The sequence below is a fragment of the Chelonia mydas genome, chromosome 3, assembly GCF_015237465.2.
Source record: "Chelonia mydas isolate rCheMyd1 chromosome 3, rCheMyd1.pri.v2, whole genome shotgun sequence".
NCBI lineage: Eukaryota > Metazoa > Chordata > Testudines > Cheloniidae > Chelonia > Chelonia mydas.
In genome coordinates this window covers 105,518,424-105,545,814 of record NC_057851.1, presented here as the reverse complement: position 1 = coordinate 105,545,814, position 27,391 = coordinate 105,518,424, and the positions used below count along the sequence as shown (strand labels likewise).

The 27,391-nt window shown below is 41.6% G+C and overlaps 1 protein-coding gene across 6 annotated transcripts in view; it reads right to left on the bottom strand.

The window, feature by feature from the left end:
- The window catches only part of PHACTR2 (phosphatase and actin regulator 2), a 228,110-nt gene that overhangs the window by 21,698 nt on the left and 179,021 nt on the right, over window positions 1-27,391 (bottom strand). For 3 of the 6 annotated variants that reach the window (XM_037894916.2, XM_037894917.2, XM_007056271.4), the window contains exons 5-9: window positions 19,928-20,161; window positions 12,943-13,492; window positions 10,523-10,719; window positions 9,281-9,437; window positions 7,201-7,256 (exon numbers count right to left, since the gene is read on the bottom strand). In XM_037894916.2, the coding sequence (XP_037750844.1) occupies window positions 7,201-7,256; window positions 9,281-9,437; window positions 10,523-10,719; window positions 12,943-13,492; window positions 19,928-20,161 (1,194 nt within the window). The remainder of the gene's footprint in view (window positions 1-7,200; window positions 7,257-9,280; window positions 9,438-10,522; window positions 10,720-12,942; window positions 13,493-19,927; window positions 20,162-27,391) is intronic. The other 3 variants (XM_037894918.2, XM_043543076.1, XM_043543075.1) reach the window with 1 other exon arrangement.

Sequence of the window (27,391 nt, the reverse complement as noted above, 5' to 3'; positions counted from 1 at the left end):
TTGTAAGTGAACACACACATTGTACTGTTGCCTGTTTTTGTTATTTTCTTTCTAGAATTAGTTATTATTCATAACTTTGAATTCTCTTGCTTGTCTAAATCACTGTATGTCTTAAAGCATGGTAAGAACCTCCATATGAGAAATACTGGGATTATGTCTCTGAATTTATATCACAAGGAAACATTACTAATCATTTAGTCTACCGGATCTATGTTTCTCTAGACCATAATTCTTTTAAATTTGGGGATACAATTACTTGGCAGTAGGCACAGGATGTGCTGGCCTTTTAAGGGGGTCAGAGCTCAGCTGCCCTCTGTGCCACCAAGGTGAAGGGAATAAATTCTGGGGTCACATGGTTGAAGATTGTAACTCAGAGCTAGGCCTGTTGGGAAGCTTGAGTTCAGGGAGAAGGCTACAGATGAGAAAAGAGCAGAGAGTTTCTCCTTAGCAACCAGGCCTGGGAGTGTGCACCTTGAAGGGAGCAGGCTAGGAAGGCTGGAAGTAGGACTGGCCAGAAAGAATTCCATTTTGTGAATAATTTTGAGATTGGGATATTTGTTTTTGTTTTGCATCTGAGTGAAAATGAGACCTTTTGAATTCTTTTGTGAAAAATTATTAACAAGAGAGAGACTGCCCCCACTAGTAACAGCCCAGTGGTTAGCGATGTGGGAGACCCAGATTTGAGCCCCTACACTGCCTGATTTGGAGCAGGGACATGAATGTGGGTCTCCCACATCCCAGAGGAGTGCTGTAATCACTTGGCTATTGGGTATGTGTGTTTGTCTGTTTCTCTCTCTCCCCCGACCCTTGTTCCTTCACCTGAAAGTTCATCCCGGACCGAAGAAATCTTCCCACTGAAATTTTAGTGGAAACTGAGACATTTCCACAAGAACATTTTGGTTTTGATGAATCCAAAGAAATGTTTAGTTGAAAAATTCCTGAACAGCTCTAGCTGGAAGCCACTCTGTTGAAGGAAAGCTCCAGCAGAAGGGAATAGAGAGCCTTCTTTATACCCACACAGAGGGTGTGAGGAACGAGGCCTGCACTGAGTAGATGAGCTCCATCAGGAGACCCTGCAGTCAGGGGAAAGGACATGGCTTATATGTTGAACTTATGTTGAACTGTTTTATTTGGAGAAATAAAACTCAAGCCCTAAAGAAAAAGGACTGAAATCCTGTGGCTACGTAGAGTTCTTTGATACACTGGCTGAGGAGCTGGCTCACTGACTTAAGGCACTCAGCACTGTAACTCACGCATAAAACACCCTTTTCACACTGTAACAGGGTGGATTACCCCTTCAGGGTTGGAGGGCTATGGCTAGTCAACCCTGATTACAGCATGATCCCCATCTTGGAGAGATTAGGGATTCTGGGTGGTTTGCCCTATAAAGAGCAGCAATGGGCTGCTCTGCAATGAAGGGGAGAAGCTCAGGAAGCTGTGGAGTCTGCAAAAGCTTCTGTGAGGAAGACCCTCAGACTATGGGAGTTGATCATGGTAGGGACCCCTGGGAAAGATCCAGTCCATGCAGGAGAGACAATGCAAAGGCCCCAAGCAGGAAAGGCTGGGAGGTGGAAGAGAAACCTTGTGTTGTGTGGGATTATGAATGGACTTTGTTTAGGATTTTAAATTTTATTTAGAGTTTATTTTATATTAATAAACCCAGACTCCAAGAAGGGATATTTTTGACCAAGAAAATGCCTGGGTGAAATTTTATTTGAACAGTCCAAGAGGGAAAAACTGAGACAGGCTGCCTGTAGCAAGACCCTAGATCACAAGAGGATGCACAGGAGATAGTTGGCCAAGAAGACCAAACATTGTTTTAGTGTAATTCCTACATAAATACTGTCCTTAAAACAGTTCTCAGCAATAGAATAATATTTTTGTTTTCTGTAATTGGCCATACCGGGTGAGATTTTGAAAGATGCCTAAGTGATTTAGGAGCATGAGTACCACCAAAATTCAGATGTGCTCCTAACTCACTTAGACACATTAGAAAATCCCTCCTCAGTGCCAAATTCTGGCTGCAGGTATGAAAGTGGCTGACTTGCCAAACAGGCATACACATTCATGCTGCAAAAGAAGTGTTCATGGGACCAGTTTGGCCGCTCTCCACCCTAGGAGCAGAAATCATCTGTATGGGGCTGAGAGTTAAATGCACGCACCATGCTCGCAATCTGCAAGCCCTATCCTGGAATGTCCCTCTGCAGCTCCACCTACGGACGACCTGCAGAGTGATCTCCTCTGGTTTGAAGGGCAGCTGGAATTTGACCGGAAAAACTATTCTATGGTTTCCTTCCTCTCCTGGCTGCTGCTTCTGGAACATACATGAAGGCACTGCCCAAGCCAGAATTTGATCCTAGATGAGAGGAATTTTAAATTGATGTCAATTATGGGATATTTTGGTGTCTCTTTAATTCGTGACCTTGGAGAAATAAACATCTATGCCACGACTGCGACAGAAAATACTGGCATTTTAGACCCTGGCCTCATTATGGGACTTTTAATTCACCACAGAAAGTCAGGAAGAAAAGAGAGAAATCTTTCCGCATAAGGACTGTTCTGTTTTCAACTATAAAGTAATCCAGGAGCGTAAAACTGAACTTTCCACTGAGTCCCTGTGGGGATTAGCTATGTTTAGATTACTTTGTAGGATTGCTAGGGAAATGAAAAAGACGACAAACAAAGCACTAGGATCCTGGAATGCTGTCAAAAACAAAAAGCAGTTTCTGTTTTCACATTCAAAGATAATCATTAATATTCCCTAACTAGCACCAAAAGCTACATCATGTTTCTAAAAAGCCAGGCTTGGCAAGAGGACAGGCACACGGTCCAAAAAGCCTTGCTATTCTTTATAGCTACAGAAAAACACAATGGCTGTAAACTTGATTCCTTGTGAGAGCTGAAAAAGCTTCCTTGCTGTAATGCAACACCATAATTGATTCAAGGATGCACATCTAAAATGTTTCAAAGTCAGCATGCAAGAAACCAGCCTGTGTTAGAACTCATTCAAGTTACTACTTAACTTTTCATTTTTAATGTGGAAGGGTACAAAAGTCTGGATACTTATACACACTTATCCAAGGGTCTATGATCTAGAAATCAAGCTAGAATCTCTGTCACAGGATTTCCAGTACTTCCTGGTTTAGCTGAAACTATAAAAATAAAAAATATCTTTTGACATCATAAATCTTTGCTTTAGCTAGAGGTGCAAAAAACCAAAGTATTAAAAACTTTTTTGAACCTTATGAAAGGTTTGGATTCAACTTAATTTTGGGGCAAATATTTGGATCAATTTGTTCTGTGCATCAGCTAATCTATCCCAAGTGTATGCTAAAAAATAAATCAAATCACAATTTTTCTCCAGCTGCAGTACTGCTCTGTTTATGGGCAGTTCTAACACTAACACAACCCACCACAGCAGAAAGGAAGCTTTATGAAAGTAATTCTGACTCACTCACAAATCCTGCACACAACAACAATACAGGAATGTAAGGGATGTAAACATTTCAGAACGGTCCATAGGAAGTGGGCACAATAAACCCATAAACAATACATTTGGTTTAAGAGCTAAGAGAATTTCAGAAAGCCCACACTGGTAATGGGCTTAGGGCACTGTCAACGTAAGCAACACACCTGTTTGGCATTTAAAAGATCACCATCGACTTGAAATGTGTTAAATTTAAAAAATGAATAAAAAGTAGTTTCAGGTACTACATGTGCTCGAGTGCCCACGCCACCTTTTACAATAAAAATTTCCTAATTTTTGAAATGTTTTTCTTTGTCCTGCTTCTCTGAGCAAGACCCACACAAATACCACAGGAAAATGAGAGAGACCAGGTAGGTGAGGATATGTTTACACTTAAAACATGAAACTAGTGGGAGAGCACTTCAGTCTCCCTGGACACTCAATAACAGACTTAAAAGTGGCCATTCTTCAACAAAAAAACTTCAAAAACAGACTTCAACAAGAAACTGCAGAACTAGAATTAATTTGCAAACTTGACACCATCAAATTAGGCCTGAATAAAGACTGGGAGTGGCTGGGTCACTACAAAAAATAATTTTCCCTCTGTTGATATTCACTCCTTCTTGTTAACTGTTGGGAATGGCCACATCCACCCTAATTGAATTGGCCTCCTTAGCACTGACCCCCCACTTGGTAAGGCAACGCCCATCTTTTCCTGTGATGTGTATTTATACCTGCTACTGTATTTTCCACTCCATGCATCTGATGAAGTGGGTTATAGCCCACGAAAGCTTATGCCCAAATAAATTTGCTAGTCTCTAAGGTGCCACAAGGACTCCTCGTTGTTTTTACAGTGGTGTAGACACTCACTACAGCAATGGGAGGAATTCTCCCATTGTTATAGTTAATCCACCCTCCCTGAGGCCATGTCTACACTTACAAGCGTACAGCAGCACCGCTGTATCGGTACAGCTGTGCCACTGTAAAAGCGCTCACGTAGCCGCATTATACCAATGAGAGAGAGCTCTCCCACTGACATAATAAATGCAGCTCAACGAGTGGGAGTAGCAATGTTTGTGGGAGAGTGTGCTCCGCCGACACAGCACAGTGCACATGAACGCTTATGTTGGCAAAATTTATGTCGCTTGGGGTGTGTCTTTTTCACACCCCTGAGTGACAAACGTTTTGCCGACATAAGCGCTAGTACAGACCTGATCTGAGATGTGGTTCCTAGGTCGACGGAAGAATTCTTCCATCAACCTACCGCTGTGCACATAGCAGGGGGTTAGGTCTGCATAGCTACATCACCAGGGGTGCGGATTTTTCACACCCCTGGGAGACGAAGTTAGACCTATGTAAGTTTTCATTGTAGACCAGCTCTCTTCAAGTATGGGGAAAGTAACCTGAGTGTTCAAGCTAAATTCAAGGTCTTAAAGATTGTTAAACATAACAATTCTACATACACACACGGTAGGAGACCACTTAAAACAAAGTGGGCAATTAACACCTCTGCAGTTGTAGAACAATGGAGGGTTAGCAGGCAGTAGGGTGTATTACAAACTGTAATGAGCCACAAAACCAGTGTCTCTGTTAAAACCGTGGTTTTTAGTGTCCAGCAGAGTTATAAATTTTGACGGAAAATGACTGTTTATTCTATGAAAACAGTGAAAGTTACTATACACAAAGTGCTGTCAAACCCACAAGATAAACAAGCTGAAACGACAGAGAAAATATTTATCTTCTGTTAATCTCTATCATTTATATTCATCTTTTGTGTTATGTGTAACAGTAGTAGGTCAAAAAATTAGTTCTAGGTGTAATTTTTAGTTTGATTGTGTCCTCTGACATGTTGATAGATCACGTTTATTAGACCTGGACAGGGAAAGTGTAACTCGTGTCCTCAAAGTCAGCAGAAGTAGCTTGTGATATACTGGTATGAGTTTTTGGAATTATCTTTCTCGTGTAGTCAGGGCTTAAATTCAGCTGGAGTTGTCCAGAGCGGAGCTCCGGTAAATTTTTTCAAAGGCTTTAAGCGGAAGCCCCGAACCCCGGCGCACCCCGCGGGGCAGGAGCCCCGAGCCCTAGTGTCCCCTGTGGGGCAGAAACCATCAGCCCCGGCACCTCCTGTGGGGCAGAAACCCCCAGCCCTGGGGCTCCAGGAAATACTATATGAGATTTTAAACCCTGCATGTGGTCCAGTGTTTGCTGACTGGTTATCATTTAATGGTTATACTTCACAGTTTATCTTTATTACATTTGATAGTGTAATGCAGAGATTCAAAATTTTCCTCATTACAAAATATATTGCAGATCACCTCTTGGCTAGGAGTTTGTCGAACCCTCTTTTATGTACCACAGTGCATAGCAGATAACCAGAAACTACAATTTTAGTAATTATCCTAAAGGCTGGATGACATCACTGGTATTTTATCAGCTTTATGGTTTCTCTGAAAGCTGATAACTTTTTTTTTTTTTTTTTTTGATTTGTTGGCCTGATCAAGTGATGTTGCCAAAGTCACTTGGATTTCACCAGGCATGCCATCCATGCCTTCTTCTCTTCCTCTCTTCCACTCACACATTGTGTGTAAGTATTTCGAGATGGATTCCAGGCATGCAATGGTTGACTATGTGCTTGAAAAATGTAGCATTACACACATTGTATCATTTATGTCATGGTTAGAAAATTTCTACACATCTAGTCTACATGGTGGGTTTTTTTGATTGTACGGACTAGTTTTCCTATTATTATTGCTGTCATTTATTACTCATATGCTGGTAGAACCCATAATATGGTAGGTATTGGGCACTCACAAAGGAAGACACAAGTCTCTACCCCAAAGAGCTTACCCGTTTGAGTAGGCAAGCAACATAAATAAGGGTGAAGATGGGCAAACAATCAAAGTATGTACAATATACTTCATACCCATTGTTTTTTTCAACAATTAAACAACACATCAGCTATACTCAACCTATTCAGGATAACGGGCCAATTGCTTGTAGATGTCAGGGAAGGTCTGAGTCCTGAGAGGTGAGTGGCAGCCTTACGGATCAGTTGAGCGAGGGTGTTCCATGCATGGGGGCAATATGGAAAAATGCATAACTATAGTTATGGGAGAAGCAGATCTGAGGGTGGGCAGGGCTGACATCACTGGCGGCATGCTGCCTCTCCTCCTCCCTCCCCATTACAAAGGAACCCAGCAATACTAATACAGCTTTAGGGAGGCATGGTTTCTTTTACATCTTCAAGGAGCTGGAATGTATTGTCTCCTCTCCTCCAGGACCCTTCACCTCTCTTTTGCTCTTTGTACTTTACTCACTCATGTTTACCTCTGTTTGGGGGGCACAGAATATTTCCCTTCCTCCTTATAAAAGTTAGTGGGGAGTGATGAAAAGAATTAAAAATACCTTTAAGGAGTACCTGTCTGACTGATTTTTATAACAGTAGGAGCAGATTCTGCGCTCAGACGCACTCATGCAGCTCTACTGAAGGCAAGGGAAAGAGTATGGGTGTGACCAATGACTCAGTTTGTCTCCCTGACTACAGCCTGTATTTAGTGCTGCCGTTACAGATTTATGGTGGGTCTAATGTCAAGATGCTACTTCACCAAGCACCAATCTCTCTCCAGGCATGAATCTAGCATTTTATACTAGCAGTCAAGGTTCCTAATGAATCCCACAGTCGTTGTGCTTTTTGGCTGAATAAATAATTACACTAATCTGCACAGAATACTTACGCTTCAGGATGTTTCTCTGCTCTAGCTCTTCAGTTGTGGGCCTCTGACTAAGTCTCCTGTGAGTACAAATTAAATGACCATTTATAAACCAAGATTTCTCAATCAAAGGTTAACAATAAAAACAGCAGGTTGCTTTGTTAAAGTCTGCAATGCAACTCCTTTAATCAGTCTTTTAATGCTCTTCATTTTCCACTGAGGGGTAGGTGTGCAACTGCACGGTTAATCTGAATGCAGTTTCTACAACTGAGCACATACACTGGGTACTGAGCAGGCATATGTCTAGTTTGAGGCATGGCTGGCCACTTAGATATGCCAGTGACCAATGTGAGGATGCAATCATGGTAACTGTGTGTGCAAACCTTTAAAAAAAGGCTCTAAAATACTCCACTTTGGGATCTAGTTTGATGGAATAATCTGCACAAAAAACCCCCTGTACTGTATTGTAATATAATGTGCAACTGTTGGAATATTTTCATGCATTTATAAATTCTTTCAATTTCATTTGTTTTAAACACAGCAAAATGCACACTACTGACTGAGTACTACATATATGCAAACTCTGGAGATTTAAATCAAAACTATTTTAGTTACCTACATGCCAAAAAGTATCTGAACATTTTAAAAATGTCTGAAAACCACTTATTTTCAGGCTTGTATCCTATAAAACATGGTTAATATTGCCATAAATTTACTAAAGAAATTCACTTCTGGGCTGCAAAGAAGCAGGAGAAGTTTCAACAGGAAAGTTAACGTTGGGTATCTGTGCAAGTTAGGAGACCCAGAGGCAGCTTCTCTGTCTAGTAAACTCCTGTGATTCACCAAGGAGCATCACTGGCATAATTAATCTAATCATGTCCACCAGACTGCAGTAGAAAACCTTAGCTGGTCTGTGGGAAAAAATGGAAGGAAGGGGCAAAGACAGGGGTGGGTAAGCGCATGAAACTTCAGCAGAGGCTGGAGCCACAGAGGTAGGCTGGAAAGTGGGATTGAGCGGCTGAGCTCTGCAGGATGGACTTTCTGGTAAGAGAAGCAGGTGAGATGTAGCTACAGGGGACTGGCACTGAATAATGGAAGTTCCCCACAAATACATAGTATTCCATTGATTTGCATTGTAGAGAAGAAACCTGTTAAGGCAATGGGCTGCAGTAACTGTGTATATATATTAAAGTAGCCCATGTCAATGGAGGACTGAGTTATGTACAAATTTTCAAGTGTGCACATGACTCTCTCCAGCTTACAGAGTTTGAACAAAGTCAGACAGGGTTAAAAATGAGTGATTTTAATCTGTTTAGCAATCACTCATTGTGAAAAGTACATAGAAAATTTGGACCTGATCCAAAGCCCATTGAATAACAACAATATTAATAATATAAAATAATATAGTACCTAGCGCTTATATAGTGCTTTTCATCAGTAGTTCTCAAGACTTTCATTGACTTCAGTGGGTTTTGAATCAGACCCTTAAAGTGCCAGGTGCTGACTGAAATGTTAAAAAGTTTGATAAGAGTGTTAAACTTCATAGTGCTTACACAGGTTTACACTCCCCTTTAAGTGTAAAGCTCTACATGAACATAACCATGTAGCCACTAGGGTGGCGTAATAATCTATTATCCATGGCCAAAATTCAGCCACCTCTGGAGTGGAGCATGTCAGTACCACCACTACTATGCAAGGCAGCTTAAGACAAGAAGTTAAGTACAGTGTATTCATTTTAACCTATGGAGGAAATGTAGGTAAGCACAATATGATTACTGGAGTTGGAATTTGGCCAGGACACTAGTGATAAGAACCACATGCCTACATTAATTATTATTATTATTATTATTAAAGAGAAAGTGCCCCATGAATTCCACACATATGATGCATCACACCCACCGTTAAGGAATAAAATATGTTTTTTAATCTGGCTCTCAAGTACACAAAATAATTTAGTTCATGCCATAAGAATGTATCAGATGCTCACAGACCTGGCAACCCAGAATATCCTGCACCAAATACTGTGGCTGCATTTAAGATGTGATGCCAGTGTTCTTGTTTTTTTCCCTACCTCCCAAACCCACCCTCAGATTGCAATGGATACCTCACTAGCTTCGTTCCAATCTGATGTCTGATTTCCTGCCTCTCCTCCTCAGAGGTACGCTGCAAGATATTTTTGTCTTCCAATTCTTTTTTAGATGGTCTGTTGCCAAGTTTGATAGCAAGAGTATCCCTACGACGGATTTTACTTGCCAAAGAGCCTGAGGAAAAAAGGAGGGGGACAGTCAGTTCATTCACACTCAGGTTACAGATGCAAACTATCAGCAAGAACTTTTAATACATCCCCACAGCAGCCGCTTTTTCCACATGCAAGAGAGGAATTTTAATTAACATCAGAAGAAAAAGAGTTCCAACTTGGTTCATGACAATAAAAGGCTGAAGGACTCAGAAAAGAACAAGCTGACTGCCAAGATGTTCAAAGGTAGTGAGTGAATTTCCAAGCTTCACCCATCGTCTGTGAAGTGATATGATAAAAATGAGAAATCTGGGCTTGAATCTACCTGAAATCTGATACATTACAGGTTATTTTATTTTCTTTTTAAAAACAGTATGTTTAGCAAACTGCTTCTCTCTTCTTAAGCCTTACACTGTTCAGTCTAATTCTCCTCTTCTCCCTCACTTCCCCGCCTCATTTTTTAATGCTACTTAGCACTTTTATAGTGCTTTTCCTCTTCAAAGCACTCTGCAGACATGACCTAATCTGTGAAATTATCACACAATAGCAAATCCATTTTTTAAAAGTGCATTTAGTGCATGTAAAGTATTTAGATGGAAAGCTGTGGGGGCTGTAGTCATCTATTCATTAAAAACCTGATACAGCATGGACAATGACAATGCAAGCCTCCCAACACTGTCCCACCAATATACTTAAACTAAGGGTGGGACCCAATCTCAAAAGAAATCAACTGAGCTACCCTGTACCCCTATGAATAACATTTTTCATACTGCTTGCCTTGTATTGGACCAATGGCCAAATGAATGAAATACTCAAGCAATCGCATAACCGAGACTGCCATTCCCCTGCATCCCAACTCAGCACAGTGACAAACAGCTTCCTCCTGATCATTCCAAGATAGGTCACTCCGACGAAATTTCAGAACTTTCACACACACAGTGTATCATCTGTGCTAAGAGAGTCAAGTGCCTGAAAAATCCATAACCAAAGATGAAGGAGGCTCTTTCAGAAAATAGCTGAGTTAAACTACCTGCTCACTGATGGGTTACTTTTGCCATTCATATAAAGTGAACATCTCTCCCCCACACATCCCTCTTTAAATTGTCTTACTTTCTGCACTTGTGTTATCGTCATCATCATCGTCATCATCAGTGTAGAGTATTGGCCCATCTGAATCGGAGTCACTGGTGTGGCTCTCTTTGCTGCTCTCACTTTCTGGACTGGCCATAGGCTCAGGAGGTTCTTCTGTTGGTTGAGGACTTGCTAGGTTAGGAGTCTCCTCTTCCTGGTCTTCTTTGGTAACTGAACTGTTGATACATAATAAAGATGCTGTAACATTAAGGTAAGCAAGACAGAACACCAAAAGGAGATCGCCTGGATAAGCAAGCATGAAAATACAAGCTGTTTTATTCAGACTGACTTAATCTTATATATAAAGAGATGCAAATGGTCTTAATGATGAGCTGCACCAGTAATACATAAAATGCATTAACAGCCAACAATCAGAGGTGTATACAGTGCAGGAGATTCTCTCCTGAGCCAGAAGCCTGCTTGTGGTAGGGGGATGGGATGGGCCAGTTCCAGCTTCCTGATCTGAAGGCCAGCCTGGCTCCATCACTGACTGTTGCTACCAGGTAGTTCTAAGTTACACCACTCGTGTATGCCTCTCCTTAGTGGAGCCTATATCAGTGGAGGACTGGGGCAACTGAGTACAGCTGCACCATGCCCACTGCCCTTCCACCCTCTGTGTGGGATGAGAGGGAAGGACAGAGGCACAGGGGCTTGATCGTGGCAGAGATGTGCTAGCCGGGAGTTCCTCTATGCCAGGGGAATTCTTTGCTGGTGATTAGCATCTGGATTACAGCCCCTTTATGCCATCTAAGTGCAGAAACTAGAACTGCTTAGTGTGGTTGTGAATGATGTTGATTTCTCTTGTGAGGAAAACAGAGCACGGTTGTGATAATGGGGCTGACAAGTTTACCCTAACTGTGAGCTCAGTCAGTAAGACGTTACAATAACCTAAAATAACAAATGTTGATGAAAAGTTGGTCAAGTTGATTTCAGTAATTAATGTTATAAACAGGTGCAAGAGAACCAGACATAGACACTAAATTAGTCCAAACAAAAAAAAAGACCACACTGATATGGTTCAAGAACTATGTTGAAATCATGCTTGGTAAAAATAGAAGCTGCACAACCAGAAATTAATGAGCCAAAATTGGTGGGTCGGATACTAGGCCTAATTAGTGGACAAAATAATGAAGGGATGGGCTATTCCACCATCATTCCCTTTTTGGGTCCTTAAAAGAAAGAGACTGGGGTGGGGGTGGGGGTGTCAATGGAAGAACAGATGGAGACTACTGGAGTGAGGTTTACCCTCATGGCTGCCAACTCCACCATATGCTGGGACCCCCCAGATCTTCTTCGTCCTAATCCCGAGGGATATTCTGACCAGACTGGGCCAGAGAGAGGGACCCAGTTACATCACCACTCCAGATGAATCCCAAACACTGCTTTAGATGAAATGGGATCAGACTTTAACAACAGACACAACAACAGCAGCTCCAGCCCATCTCAGCTAACTTCTCTTCTCCCCAAATGGACAATTATTGCCATCTTTGATACCATCTAATAGACTGTCAAACAAAGGGGGGGGGTGAGGTTTCCTTCTAAATTTTCTTCAGCTAAAGGGAAAGGGAGAAGGGATGTTGTTAAAATGAAAGCTTTTCTTAATACTTTACATTTCCAGTGCTTTAACTGTTCTTCCTTCTTCTTTGTATCTTTGATAAAAGGTTGAATGATTTTTAACCGTGCTTGCCATGGTACTAAGAAGGCTACGGTCTCTGGATACCAAACCCCACACCTTGTTTAACACTGTTTAATGCTGACCGTGACTGGGTTCAGGGGCACCAGAGCAGGGGGGCCAGGGGGCTATGGCCCCATCACTTTTAAAAGTTGGGGAGCTATGCCTTAAGGGTGAGCGATGGGGGGGGGAGGGGACAGACAGGAGCGAGTGCGAGGTGGGGCCTTGGCGGAAGAGGTGGTGCAAGGGCAGGGCCTCAAGGGAAGGTTATTTAGGGTTTGGTATTGATGCCCATCACTGCAATATTTGGGCCCCTTCCTGTTACGCAGAATGGCAATAGTGAAGTCCCTTCTGGACTTTACAGAGTCTCAGATTCTTCTTCCTTTCTGGTTGATAAAAAAAAATACCCCAAGCAGATATTTCTATTATTATTCTTATAAAAGGGTGGCAGAGGGGAGCAGTTGCCATTGCAAACGTCATTCTGGTTATGTTGGGAAAGCATTTTCGAGTTTTGTTCATGTATTTTGCCACTTCTACTTTTGACTGGGACATGGAAGCGTAAAGGCAAGTGAAAATGAATAATAATGAAAAACAAGTTAACTAAAGTTTTGGATCTGATAGGCAAAGGTGCAAGACTGCAAGCATTTCTTACTTTATCTGAATCGTTTCGCCACCCCTAGCAATGAGCTTAGCACCTTATTGCTTATCAACGACAGTAGAGTCTTACCATGTTGTGTTTTCTTCACTCCTATCCAGGCTACTGTCTAGGGCTGCCCTGCTAAGGTTTTCATTGTCTGTTTCATGTTCAGTCTGGAGAAGAGGATTAGAATCTGAGCCTGGAACAGACAGGCCTGCTTCGGTGCTAATGGGTACATCTGGTGTTTCTGGAGAGTCAGTGGACTGACTGGCTGAAGGAGGAGAGGAAGGCGGCGGCGGAGGAGGAGGAGCAGTGGGAGGAGGAGGGACAATCAGTTTGCTCTGCTGGTCTGTATCTTCAGCTTCAGAAATTATGAAGGGAGGTTGCTCTGGATGAGAGTTTTCCACCTTTGTTTCTAAACTGTCTGCTGCTGCATTGGAGGTGGAAGAAATGTCCCCATCTGCATGGGTTCGTGGGGTTGACTGCTTCCCGGGTTTTCTCTTGCCCCTGGAAGTTCCTGATGTGCCCGTTTTACTAGGTGCTGTCTCCTTAGAGGCTTTCGGATGAGATGTTGTGGATGAAGGAGATTGTGAAGAAGATGACTTGGAGACAGATGATTTTTTTACGTGAGAGGAACTAGCTAAAATGAAAAAGGACAAACATTTTACAACCTCAGAAATGCAGTTTTTCTTTAAACCATTTGAACTGTATCGTGACTTGATATTTTAATAATAAAGCAACTATACTCAGTACTTCTATAACTCTAAGCATTTGACAAACATCAGCTAACTACTTGATCCTCACAAGTCCCCTGTGAGGTAGGTAAGTCTTATTAGTTCCAGTTTTAGAGGTGGGTAGAGGCAGAAGGTGTAAGTAGTTGCCCAAGGTCATTAGAGTTGAGGCTAGAGATCCTGATTGTCATCACTGTGTGGTGACCACTAGGCCAATGCCTAGTAATAATCTTAAAAATCCAGTTGTTTAAAATAATAACACAGTTGTCCTGACTGAATAGCTAGCTACACATCAGGAAAAATTTTCAGAAGTGCTTGGGTGACAGAAGCCTGTCTCATTTTCAAAAGTGACTCAGAGACTTATGAGCTACTGACTTTCAGTGGGACTTAAGCAATCAGTGCTAAATTACTCTTGAAAATGAAACTTAGTTTCCTAAATCATGTAGGGGCTTTTGAAAATGTTACTATGTCTGTGTATAAGTCTTGATTCACAATCATTAAAGCATGATTGTACTGTACATCCTCCTGTAGATGTACATGAATGTAGAGCATTTCTGAGAATTAGTTGCATGCATTCTGTGGAGAACTAGCTCCAGTGAAAACTTCCCTAGTCCCTCTTTTCTAAACAATGCTGGCCCCAAAAAGATACAAATAATCCCAGTTAGTCTGCAGCTAAAGTTAATAATCTTCAACACTAACCTTTCCTATTACGTTTTTTTTGTCAGAGTATTATAGACTGTCATCATTACTGCCATTCCATAGCATCTTTCATATGAAAATCTAAATGCACTTTATATCATCCAATTATGTCTTGCAATGTTCTTGTAAGGCTTTTCTCCCCCATTTTACAGATGAGGAAACTGAGGCACAGCTAGCTGTTTTGCCCAAGGTCACACAATGAGTCAGTGGCTAAACTGGGAGAGAATACAAGAATTCTGACTCTCATTTAAACACAAAACAAAACATACAACTAAATCCTTTTAATCAAAACACTGGTGAAGTCAAACACTTTTTCTGGTAAGGGGAAATGCACTAAAATTAAGACAATGGGAGCATTTAAAAAAGAATCACATAATAGATCAATGGATTAACATTCTGAGTATGGAATGGGATCAACAGGCCCCACACTGAACCAGGGTGGGGAATAGAGGAATACTGCGCTCGGAGGCCCTGGTCCTCAACAGATGCAAAGCATGTTCCCAGTGGAGGAACATTTTAGGGGCACTGGCAGCCCAGAAGGAAGGGGGTGGGGGAATGAACTGTTTTGCACTGCACTGCATGTGGCACCAGGAAACAAGGCTGATGCTGAGAACTGTGCAGGGAGTGGCAACAGCTTTGTGAAGGAGGATTTGGGATCCCTCGCTCTTTGAGAGTTGAAAGCCCTGAGACAGATTGACTAACTGAACTGGACACTGATGACATGTCTACATTGCTGTTAGACACCCAGGGCAGGCCCATGCCAGCTGACTTGGTTTCCTGGGATTCAGGCTGAGGGGCTGTTTAATTGCAGAGATCGGGTTACCTCTGGGACCCTCTCACCTCACAGGGTCCTAGAGCCCGGGCTCCAGCCAAGGCATGAACATCTATACTACAATTACACAGCCGCTTAGCCAGAGTCAGCTGGCACAGGCCAGCTGCGGGCTTTTAATTGCAGTGTAGACATACCCTAAGAGACTGAGGAGCGTCTGCTTAGCCCGCAACCATGCCCCAAACTGAAGAGCAACAGACTGATAGGAAATGACCAGGGGGATATATAATTTGGGGTAACTCAGTAACTGGGCTGGCCACATTGAGAGACTCCTGGGGGCTCTGCGCTGGTATCTGTTGGAGTGTGGGTTCCCCCCCATGTTGCCTCCCCCCAGCTCCTTCGTAGTGATGAGCTCTGGAACATGATGGGGTGAATGAGGCTGCAGCTGGGGCTCCCTCTGGGATGACCTGACTGGCAGAACTTGTAAAGTCATGAGCTGACCACTAGGCCAGATGGTCACCAGACCTTCCTGCTACAGAGTAGAACAGAAGACTAACAATGTGTAACAGAAATTCACTTAACTGTATCTTTAAAACAGTAGATTATGATGGGAACCAAAATAAAGCTATTTGCCAAACTTATTTCAGTGAAATAAGCTCATGATACAAAAACAGCTTCCACTGCATGAAGTCTGAAACAGGAAAGTAATAGAGAAAGCCTATTATGCCATTTTCTCCTCTAACACAATTTTATGAGGTACAGACATTTAGAAGGTTCTCTGGTATAGGGCGTGACCTTAGGCAAATCACTTGCTGCTCTCTTTATGTCACAAACTAGCTGTAAAATGCACAAAAGCAGGACCTCACTGTAAAGCAGGTATTGCATATGAGCAGAGCTTTAGGGGTAACTAATTTACAAATCAATCAATCAAAAAGAAAAGAAATGTAAAGGCAGAAGTGGGAACTTGCAATGGAAACAAATAGTATCTTATTCCTCCTCAATGTTTAGTAGAAACCTTTCTGTGAAGGTGAAGGGTGCTTACAAAGGGCTTAATCCTGCAAGATGCTGAGATCCAGCATACGGCTTGATCCAGTAAAGCATTAAGCACAGGGTTGAAATCAGCGAGGCTAGACACATGTTTGAAGTTAAAAACCCCAACAGAATCTACAATCAATCTATAATGGTCACTGGTTAAACTTCAAAAGGTGAGGGTATTGAAAAATCTTGTCTCTTTCTTAGAACCTCTCTGGACTTGAAATCAGGCTGGAAAACTGCAAGAATGTTTCCCTGTGACATCGCCTGCCTAATTTCAGCTGGGTCAGAAGTATTATCATTCTTGTCATTGTTAGGGCTGGCTGAAATTTTTCCATCAGAACTGGTCTTTTGATGGAAAATTGGGTTTTCAACTAAGTAAATTTTTTTTGTGTGAAAAATGTTTGCTTTCCATGGAAAATTTCAATTTTTCATCTAAATAAATAAATAAAAATAGTTCAGCTAAAACCAGATTTTTTTTCCAATTTGGAAATACTGCCATGGTGCCTCATGAGAACAGAAGCTCAGCTGACTCATGTCCCCATTCTCCTCCATGGGCTGGGCTCACTGGCTGGCCTATATATTCTAAGATGTATCGTGGCTGGGGATTCCCATGATGCATTGCCTCTCCTCTCCAGGAGGCAAGACCATGGTTCCTCATTGGAGAAGTAGTCCAACCAGAGAACCCTACAACTCCCATGAGGCACCACAGCAGCATTGCAATTTTGGGGCAAGATATTTCAGTTTTCAATAAATTGACATTTTCCATGGAAAATTTAAAAGAAAATTATTTTTTTCTATTTTCATCATAATTTGTGATGGAAAACTCGCTATTTTCAACCAGCTCTATTTATATGTATTGCCATAAGTGTACTTGGGGCCTTACAATAGGTATAGTGTGCTAAATATTTTGAAAGCCACCAGTGTAAAACAGATAATTTTTTTCCCATCTTTTAAAGGAACATGATATACCTAATGTTGAAATAAATTATTAGCACAGTCTGTATTACTTTAATAGCCAACAGATCAAATGCAGGTTTCAGTTATACTCATGCAATCCAAATAATTTTATGGAGTTACTCCTGACAGAATTCTGCGCCCATGAGGGGGTGCAGAGTTCATTTGGCCCGCATATTTCTGTGGCCGCCGTGCAGAAAAATGCAAAAGAAATCTGTGGGGGGACACACGTCTCTTCCCCGGCAACCCAGGCAGTGCGTCTGTTCCAGCGTGCCTGGAGCAGCTTCAGAGACGCAAATCACTGCAGGGGGAGGGGGACTGGGCATGCATGCCTGCGGGGCAGATGTTGATCACCGTCAGGGGGCGGGGCTGGCCAACAAGCAAGAGAGACTCTGTCCTTCTCTCTCGATACTGCGGCTCGAGAGGTGTGGAGGAGGGTAGGTCTTTTTTGTCATGCAGGAGGAAGACTCTGTCCCAAAGGCAGAAGTGTAGCAGCCTGCATGCCCAGTAAAATATAACTTCTTGAGAACTGAAAAAACAATTAAATATTAGTATCATGTTACTGAAAATTGTTTGTTTTTAAATTAAAGAAAATAGCTTTTGTAAAAATAATCACATTTTGTTAATGTTTCTGTTGATGGTTAATTGATCTCATTCTCTGAGGCAGAAATGTAGCAACCTGCCTGCATAGTAACATTGTTAATTATTCTATTATTAGTTAACTGTTCTCAGTCTCAGTCAATTCCCCCATGAGCATAAAAACCTGTAAAAGTTTTAAGGCCCCTACATTGCCAGAGTGATGTAAGCCTTATAAATGACAGTAAGGGAATCAGCTAGGAAGATCTATGTGCTCTCTCACTTTTTTCCTGTGCCAAAGTGGCATAATGGGATTATATTTTTAGTTACCCATTTAAAAAAAATAAAAATAAAAGGACTTCTGAGGGCAAATAAAACATTTACCAAGCAGTCAATAAAATGCCAGGAAAATCAGAACCAAGCACTTTCCAAAGTACCCAGCTAGGTCCAGGACAATGATTAGCAAAACTGTATGACTTTCATGTGTGAAAAGTCTGAGCAATTTAGGGCTTGTCTACACTGGAAAAAACACCCCCCTGAGCGCAGCAAGTTTCAGCGCTGTAAAGCGCCAGTGTAGACAGTGCACCAGCACTGGTAGCTACACCCCTCGTGGAGGTGTTTTTTTAGAGCCCTGAAAGAGCTCTCTCCCAGCGCTCCGCCGCGACTACACAAGCCACGTTCAAGCCCTGCCATGGCAACGCTGCCGCTGCAGCACTTTAGCGTTGCCAGTGAAGACTAGCCCTTAAAATGACATTCTACTTTTATTTTTCCGTTTGGTGTTCTGAAATGTAATTTAAATGAAAATCCAGGATTATAACTGGAATGCAGGGTATTAGTTACCAAGTATTTGTCATTTAACTTTCATGTATTTAGGAAATGCTGAATAGTTATTGTGACTTTTTTCCTGTATTGTAGTTTAAATAACTTACCAAAACAATTGAAACTGGTGTGATTATATTGCATTATTTTGACGAATACAATCTGCAGAATTTTGCAGTATTTTTTGGTGCAATATTTTAAATTTTTTTAGCGCATAATTTTTAATTTTCTGGCACAGAATTCTCCCAGGAGTGTGAGTTGTACAAAATCACTGAGGACAGAATCAGGCCCCAGGATAGCACCTATTTTAAGCAAACAAGTAAGATAATTATTTACCTAAATTCAAAATATGGATCTAATCACCTTCTTCACCTAAATCCATTGCTTTATTTCTATAAAAAAATCTATTAGCTTTACCTTGTCAGAAAGTTTCCCAACCCTGTAAGAACTTAGTTGTCCACCTGAATGTGGAATACAAGCAATGCATTCTGGGTTAAAAGTGAACATTTGGGTAACTGGTGTAGTTAATGTCAAGTTCATGAATGAGACTTTTTCTGGTAACGTGACTGTCAAAACTTTAGCAGCTTTGTAGTGTCTTCAATAGGATTCTTCTTTCATGCTTCAAACGCAAAACCTGCCAACATCTGCAATCTATCAATGGTGATATATTTGGAGAGAAAAATGCAGGCACTGAATGAGCTTTCCAGTTGGCCTCGTGCATAAACAAAGTGCACTGATTATAAACTCACTAGTGTTTTAATTGCCTTCTGGTGGTTTTACTTTTTTTTTTTGGGTCACCCTATAATTTATAACCACTCTCAGTCAAAGGATATTAGTGTTGTAGGCTTGACTGCTTACAATATCATTGCTAACTGATAGCTAAACAGTATCCCAATGGGTAGGTATATCTGCGATTTATCTGGCAGCATATTTTGTCATGATAAGGGTATTCTGTATCTTTGAAAAGTATCCATCAACTGAGGGAATAGTTGGACTTTTTCAATGAGCTGTAATCATTCTAGCAGCTAGAGGCAAATATATTTGAGTCTCTAGGGCTAAGTTAGTGGTTTTAGATTCTGCCCTCTTAAGAGAACTTGTAGTCTTATAAAATTTACTGAAATGTTAGGTATTTCCAGGAGAAATATGTAGTGATACATTTCCCAGAGCTTTGGGGGAGTAACGAAGATAAATTTTGTCTTGGAACTCACCCTTTCCTCTGCAGCTTCTCCCAACACCTCTACCCTCAGTTTTTGCAGTTAACTGGGTATTCTACATCACCTCTGTATAGTACTTAATCTCACATATCCAGACATTAGACAGCAAAGTGATTTCTCCATTTTCAGAGGAGCTTTTATACAGCAAAGTATGAGCCCAATGGAGAGCTAGTAAGGTGCAGATTCATTAGTAATTACAATTTACACAGAGAATAATTAGCACAAGCAACCCCATGCACATGCACCCACCATTGTGGCACTGCCTATCCAGTACTCACCAGCTTCTCGATTTGCATTGTGACCTGTTGGCTTGGGAGGTGGGACAGGGGGCTGCTTAGCAGGAGCCTTGACTTTTTTTTTAACATGAGGTGCTTCATTACTCTTATGGCTGGTGGCAGTGGCAGCAGCAGGAGCATTTTTTGGAGGTATTGATGCTTTTTTAGGCTTAGGCTTAGACTTAGGAGGCAGTGGAGCATGGGATGCCGGTTTTTCAGGACAGTTAACAGTGCTCTCTACAAAGAAGAAAGTGAACAGAAGCCGACTGACACAGACATACACAATGTAAATGCAATGACAAGCTAGATGCTGCTGCTTAACCTCTTGGGAATCGGAAGAGAGTTCCTCTTCTCTTATTTAATAACAATGCATCACCCCAATGAAATGTTACACTAAGTCTCAACTGAAAACCTTTTTATGGAGGATGGAGCACGTACCCTGCTTCTCTCAATTTTTATCTATCCCATAGGTTTCTGAGTTCCACCCTTGACTTGCAGTAGCACTGATTGGTCTGCTAACTACAGTCTGAGTCAGCGTTAGAATCCAGGAGCTCCATTCTCCCCTCAAACAAATTCCCTGAGGTTCTTTTTCCTTCCCTTGAGAGCAGCAAAATGTATAGCGTTGTATTAAATTTGTGACTGTTCAATAAACGGGGGCATCTCCACAGTCACAGGTTCAATGGTTACCAAACCTGGCAGTGGCTGGAAATTTCAGCTGCAGCAGCTAATTCTCCTGTACCACAGCATGTTTGCTAAAAATGGTAACTTTATTCAGGCATCTTCCTCACGGTACCTCTATTCTTCAGGCAGAACTGAAGCCAAATTAAATGGAATGTTATCTGGCATGGGAATACTCACCCGCCCTTGCATGGACTCTGATTGTGACTGCCAGCAGTGTTGTCAAGAATCAATAATTCCTAAATCAAAGTAGATTTTGTAGTCTCCATAAAATTCTGCATCGTGTGGTTGTGTCTAGGTGCTTGCCAGATGGAAATTCTATTCTACTCCATCATTCTAGCCCAGCACTTGTTCGGTCTCAAGGTAACCTTCCTGACCTTTTTGAAAAACACTTTATATAACAGTAAGCATGTGTTGAAAATCACAAATGTATTACTTGCCCGTTAGTGACAAGCACAATGTTTGGGAAAATAGAGGAGAAAAGTGCATAGTTAAAGTATTTCTAAAAATAGCTACCTTTGATATTGGAGGTAGCTATTTGTGGCAATCAGTGGCAATCTGTGTACCAGCTCTTACAATTAAGATCATATTAGAACCAGACTCTGCATGTCAAGTGGCCATTTCTGGATCTCTTTGTCCTGCCTTCCACCCTCTATGTTACTACGTCTCTAATCCATTCCCAAAAAATAAGCAGCATTTCTTCACTGTAAAGATTAGTAGATGAAAGACAAATAACGTGTTAGACAACAATTACACTGCTTTATCGCAGGATCAGGGATAAAAGATTAGGACCAATGCTGTGGTCTAGCAATGGTGAACTTGAGCCAGTGTGTCATTGGTCATAATTACAGGCAGCATGCACACTTATCGGGTTTCACATGTTGTGGGAATGAAGACAAACAGTTCATTCCTTTTCACTTACTGGGTTATCTAGTACAATCAGTTTACACTAACTGTTGATTTTGTCATTCTTTATTTCCAGCCTAAGCTTACAACATTATGGACTTGGCTGTTCTTGCTAATACTTTTGATACATTATGACAACCTTTTACAACTATTAAACTGAGGGCTACTTTTGCTCACTGACCCCTTGAACTATCTCTCAGCTCTCTTGCTTTTTGTTCCTGGATCAGACACACTCAGGGAGAAGGAGGAGATATATTTATTAAACATTCCTTTCCTCTTTTATAGTACATTTTCTGTGCATATCTACCTAGTCATTACAGCACCTATGCATCTGCCTCAAAATTCTCCCCAGCTTCCCTTTTTTGATGATGACTTCTACTTTGATGCAGTGGAAGAAAGTATCAAGACAGCAGTAGAAGATATATGAAGGAAGCCCACCTATTTTTAAAAGGCAAGATTATGACAGAAGCTGCCAGTGGGAGAGAAAAATCAGACGAGAGATTTCAGTCCTAGGGCTGGTTCAGTGAAATTCCCAACTGGACCCTTTCTGATGTCAGCCATTTAAAAAAAATCATGAATTTCAATTCCCCCAGCTCTGGACTAAGAGTGCAGAACTTAAATCAATTAATAAAATATCTTCCATTAGCTCCACACTGTCTTCAGGAAGCAGACAAACAGATTGGTCTTTAATACCACAGTCCCATCCATCCACACAACTAGAAATCTTATTGTCTCACATCTCAATTTCTGCAGCATCATTTTCTCTGGTCTTGATGAGTGCAATCTTGCCCCAGTCATATCTATTCAGAATGCTGCTGTAAGGATCATTTCTCTAGTCCATCACTTTGACCATGTCACATCTCTTTTTGCATACAGCAGAACCTCAGATACTAACTGACCGGTCAACCACACACCTCATTTGGAATTGGAAGTACACAATCAGGCAGCAGCAGAGCCCAAAAAAAGGCAAATACAGTACACTACTGCATTATAACGTAAACTACTAAAAAAAAAAGGGGGGGGAAAGCTTAAAAAAAGACATTTTACAAGGTAAGGAAACTGTTTCTGAGCTTGTTTCATGATGGGCAGGGATGGTGTGCCTTGCCTCTGGGAACGGGCGAGAGGGGATGGATCACTTGATGATTACCTGTTCTGTTCATTCCCTGTGGGGCACCTGGCATTAGCCGCTCTTGGAAAACAGGATACTGGTCTAGACGGACCTTTGGTCTGACCCAGCATGGCCATTCTTATGTTCTTAACTGAGTCTCCCAGTGTGATTCTGCTTGTACATGACTTAATCTTAATGACTATTCATTCTTTGACACCTCAGCTGAGACTGACAACAGCAATAGCCATCAGAGCCAACTCTATCTGTCCGTTTCTCCATACCCATTTCCATGGTATGCCAGCACTAGCTATGAGGTGCTATTTTCTGATTTGGACATTCGTCCACTTGGAACTGGACCAAGATGACCAACACATTTTATAAAATGACCTGAAACAGCCATCAGATGGGAGTAACTTTTAGTCACTATCACCTTGTACCAGATTCGGACAGCGAGCAATCACTTGGACCAAGACAATCCACCCATCAATTACCCTTTTAGAAACAAACAAAAACAAAGCAAATGTTAATGCCTCATTCAGAGCTTCAATCAATATTGCATTTATATTTAGAATATATTTCCCTAAGGGCCAGATGTTCTGATGCTGAGCACCCACAACTAGAGCCAGAGAAAGCTCTGCTCCTGCGGTGTAGACACCTAAATGACGTCCAGGTTTACAAAATGTTCACCATCCAGCAGCTTTCACTGTGACACTGTGGCCTGATTTTCAAAAGGACGTGATACCCAAATATGCTGAGTTCTTTTGAAAATTTGACTATTTATTTTATAAGTGACAACTGAAGTCTTTTTAAACCAGGGTCCCAATGGTGGCTGTCAAACCCTTCTGAAAATTCTGGCCATAATGTTTAGAAACAACTCCCTGCATATTCACAAATTTACTGTTAACTTGTTGTTAATTGCTGGGGATATTTAATAATGAAAGACCAATGTTTTTCTCAATCTATCACAGCATTATCTCATACTGTTCTAGCAGTATTATTTCTAATGCTAGAGGAGCACCACAAGGAAACAGCAACACAGCAGACTCAGGAAGAGAGAACAGCTAGAGTTGCAACTCAGGCATCTAATTCACATCAACAGCAAAGTCACCCCCTCCAGGAAGAGAAGTGTAACTCAGCGGGTGATGCTATGGAAAAGGAGTGTTGCAAACAGCATATGGTTATCACAGCTTACTGCAAAAATGAAACTGCTGTGAGAAGAAGAGGAATTTTTCCCTATGGCTGCTTGTGTACAGAGCATTGACATGGTTAATTAAGAACATGGGGGTAGCCACTTGTGGACTTCTAAATCTATGTCACCACTTGTATCAGCAGCACAGTGCACAAGAGGCCTTGTACAAGGGAATCTGCAGGAGTCTTTGGGTCAGGGGAGAAAGGCTAGTTTACATATGCCTCTCAGTGGAATGGTTTGCAGAGTGTAATTCTGCAGGGAGCAACTTATGAACGAGAAGGAAACAGAGACGCTTGCCTTGACTCAGGCTCCACAGGTCTGGAATCCTTTAAGGGGTAGATAGGCCCCTGCAGAAGTCACTGGGTGAGGGGAAAAGGATGTGGTTGATATGCTGAACTTGTGTTAAATAGTTTTACTTTGAAGAAACCAAAGCTCTGAAGAAAACAGAACTGAAAATCTGTAGCTGGAGAGTGTTTTTTCATGGGCCAGAGAGTTAGCCCACTGGCTTACATGCTCAAATAAAAAACTACATTAAAGGGAGATAAGGGATCGGTGGACAAATAGAAGGGGTAAGAAGCTACATCACAATGAGTTAAAACGCAGAGCTTTTGTTGAAGCTTGGAATAGAACTCTCCGTTGGAAAAAGACTCACAGATGTTGTGAAATCCAGCCGGAAATCAACATGCAAATTTCCTGCAGCGGGGGACATGCAGAAATCCACCAGGACACACAGCATTGTTCAGCTGATCTACTGTAAATGCTTAGGAACATTACAGAACCTTGTGCTCAGTCTCACAGCATCCAGACACCAGCCCTGGCTTCCAACATTACTATAGTTTTTTACAGCACTAATAATCATGGCTGGCTACCAGGCTGCAAAATTAAACTTCTCCGTCCCCGTTCCCATCACTATCTTGCTCCTGGGTATTCAGCCAAATATTTCCTCAAGCCCAAGAAAACCACGAAGCGTGAAATTAACTAGCGGGGATAAAAACAGATTGAATCAGTTTTGTAAACTAAACTGAACTGAATGCTTAAGGTTCTAAACTAAGCCAGTGAGCCAGAGACGGAGAAGGAAGAGCAATCCTGCCAGGGGCACTGGAGGTATTATGCTGTGTAGTGAGGAGTAAGCACACTGCCTCAGGAGTGCTTGGGGAAGGGATGGGAGGATCGTCCTTAGCAGTTACAATTCTGACCCTTTTTCTACAACAAGTGTAACCTGTGCTCTCCCTAGTGCTGCTTCCTGTCCGTGGGTGGGACAGTGCACATGAGGGGGAGGGGAAAGCACAAGTCCATGGCTATACCCCTCCTCCACACTTTTGCCCAATCTGGAGCCAGACTGGCAGTCTCTCTGCCTAGCACTTCCATAGCTCCAGCAACCCAATTACATCTGCCTTCTGTGTGGGTGAACTGGAGTGGGGAGGTACTTAGAAGCTTCCTATTCCCTCTTCTCCACTCCCGTGTACCTACACAGGACAGCCATAATTAAGCTCTTCATTTTCCTTGAAAGGTGCCGGGTCATTTTCCTTTTAAAAAACACTGGAGTTCACAGAGTAAATAAATGATCTATAACATTATCCAGGTTTCGCATCTGCAAAGGCTCAATAATCAATTACCCGTTGCATGTAAAAACTGTCAGCAGCTCCTCATTATCCTTATGCCAGGGAGGAATTTCCTTTTAAACATGCCACTTGGATGACTGACACCCTATCATTATTTCAAATAGCAACAGTTACATTATTAAGCTGCCAAAGGGAATTTTTTCACAAAATGTTAGAAGCATCTGTAAACTGACAAGCAGCAGATGGGTTTATAGTTTATAGAATTGTTTGGCAGCACACAGGACAACTTGGAAGGTTTTTTTTGTTTCATACACTTTTGCTTAATTCATTTTACATTGTATGTTTCAGTCTATTCTTTGCCCCTGTTTCTCTAACTCTACAGATCACCATGGGATGGTTCTTCCTTTAACTCCTAACATATTCCATTTTCCACAGTGTTGCCAACTCTTGCAATTTTACTGAGAGTCTTGTGATATTTGTTGTTTTTCTTAAAAGCCCCAGATCCTGGAGTCTTGTGAGAATCTCACTTTTTTTTTTTTTTGAAAAGTTCCTAGCTCTCCTGGTTGTAGGGAAAACTTGAAAACATGAACTCTACAGTCTCAAAATCCAGAAGACATGTAGAAAGACCCCTCCACATTTTTTTAAATCTCATGATTTTTTAAAAACACTTTGGTCTGTCAACATTGATTACTGCAGCATGCCCTGATACTAAATGAAAGGAATTAATCCTGCCTCCAGTCCTCATATGCATGTCAAGTAGGCAAAAACTCTCCTTTAAGATTTATGCACAAGTACAGTACCTCTAAAATGGTTAAGAGTATCTTCCATGGGATTGTACTTCCTGAATATGTTACCCTGAATTTTTGAGCTAACTTTGAAGCTCTCATATTTTGATTCTTATGACGGAGTGAGAGTTGTCATCAGAGAGAGCAGCATGTTCCATGACCTGGGCACAGGACAGTGAGTCAGGAACTCCTGCATTGCAATTCCAGTTCTGACACAGACTCTTTCTGAGGCCATGAGCACATCATTTCCCTTAAACTCCTACTGAAGTCAATAGGCCCAACTGTCCTTTTACTTAATGTGGTGTAAGTCAAGAGTAACACCAGTGAGTATGCTGCTTTTGCTCAGCAAGTGGGAGGAGTGCATTTACCACTTCTTGCAGGATTGGCCCTCTAATATTTCCATTGTCCTATTCAAATTCAAAGCGCTTTATATCCCCTATGTAATACTACTAAAACTTTACTGAAACTAGAAGATAAAAATCCCACTTTTCTTATTTTTATTACATCGCTTCCCCAAAGCATTTCAATTTTTCAGAGGAATTGGAGAGAAGAGGTATCATAGTTACGTATTCCTCAATTCTCAGATAGCTTTTGTGGCAAGGGTTTGGAATGGCTCTCTACAACGCAGTCACAGTAGGTACAGAAGGTAGCAAACACATGTAGACTTTGAACCTTCTATTTTAACTAGAACTCTAAATTCTGCAGGATCAGCCATGTAGGATCAAATCACAATTAAAATAAAATGTTATTTTGCTCTTAAATGTTTCAAGGAAAACCCCGGAGTAGGAAAGGATAAAATAATAATTGACATAATCTTTAGCCCCAAAATCAATGTGAACTCTTTTTTGGTGAGTTTTCCCTTCCCATTATTTTCCATTCTACTGAATCTCTGCATTCCTAGTCCTGGCTGGGACCAGAAGCAGGATGTGCCAAAATACCATGAGAAGGGCTGGTCTTGTTTTTCTGGCTCAACTGAGGGCAGCAAGTACTGGAAATCTCACAAGAAAGCCAGTTCTCAGATTTCCAGCCACATTTTGCAGCTCCAAAAGGTTTGCACAGTTTGGAGAAGGATCCAAACTTTTTGTGTGATTAGCTGAATTGACACACTCAACCTTCTGAGGAGCACTTCTCACTAGACAAGCCTACCAGAATATTTTGGAAAGGCTGTTAAATCAAACATCCAGAAATAAAGAGATCCTGACCCTTTGCATTCCTGATACTTTTCAGGAAAGTCTAACA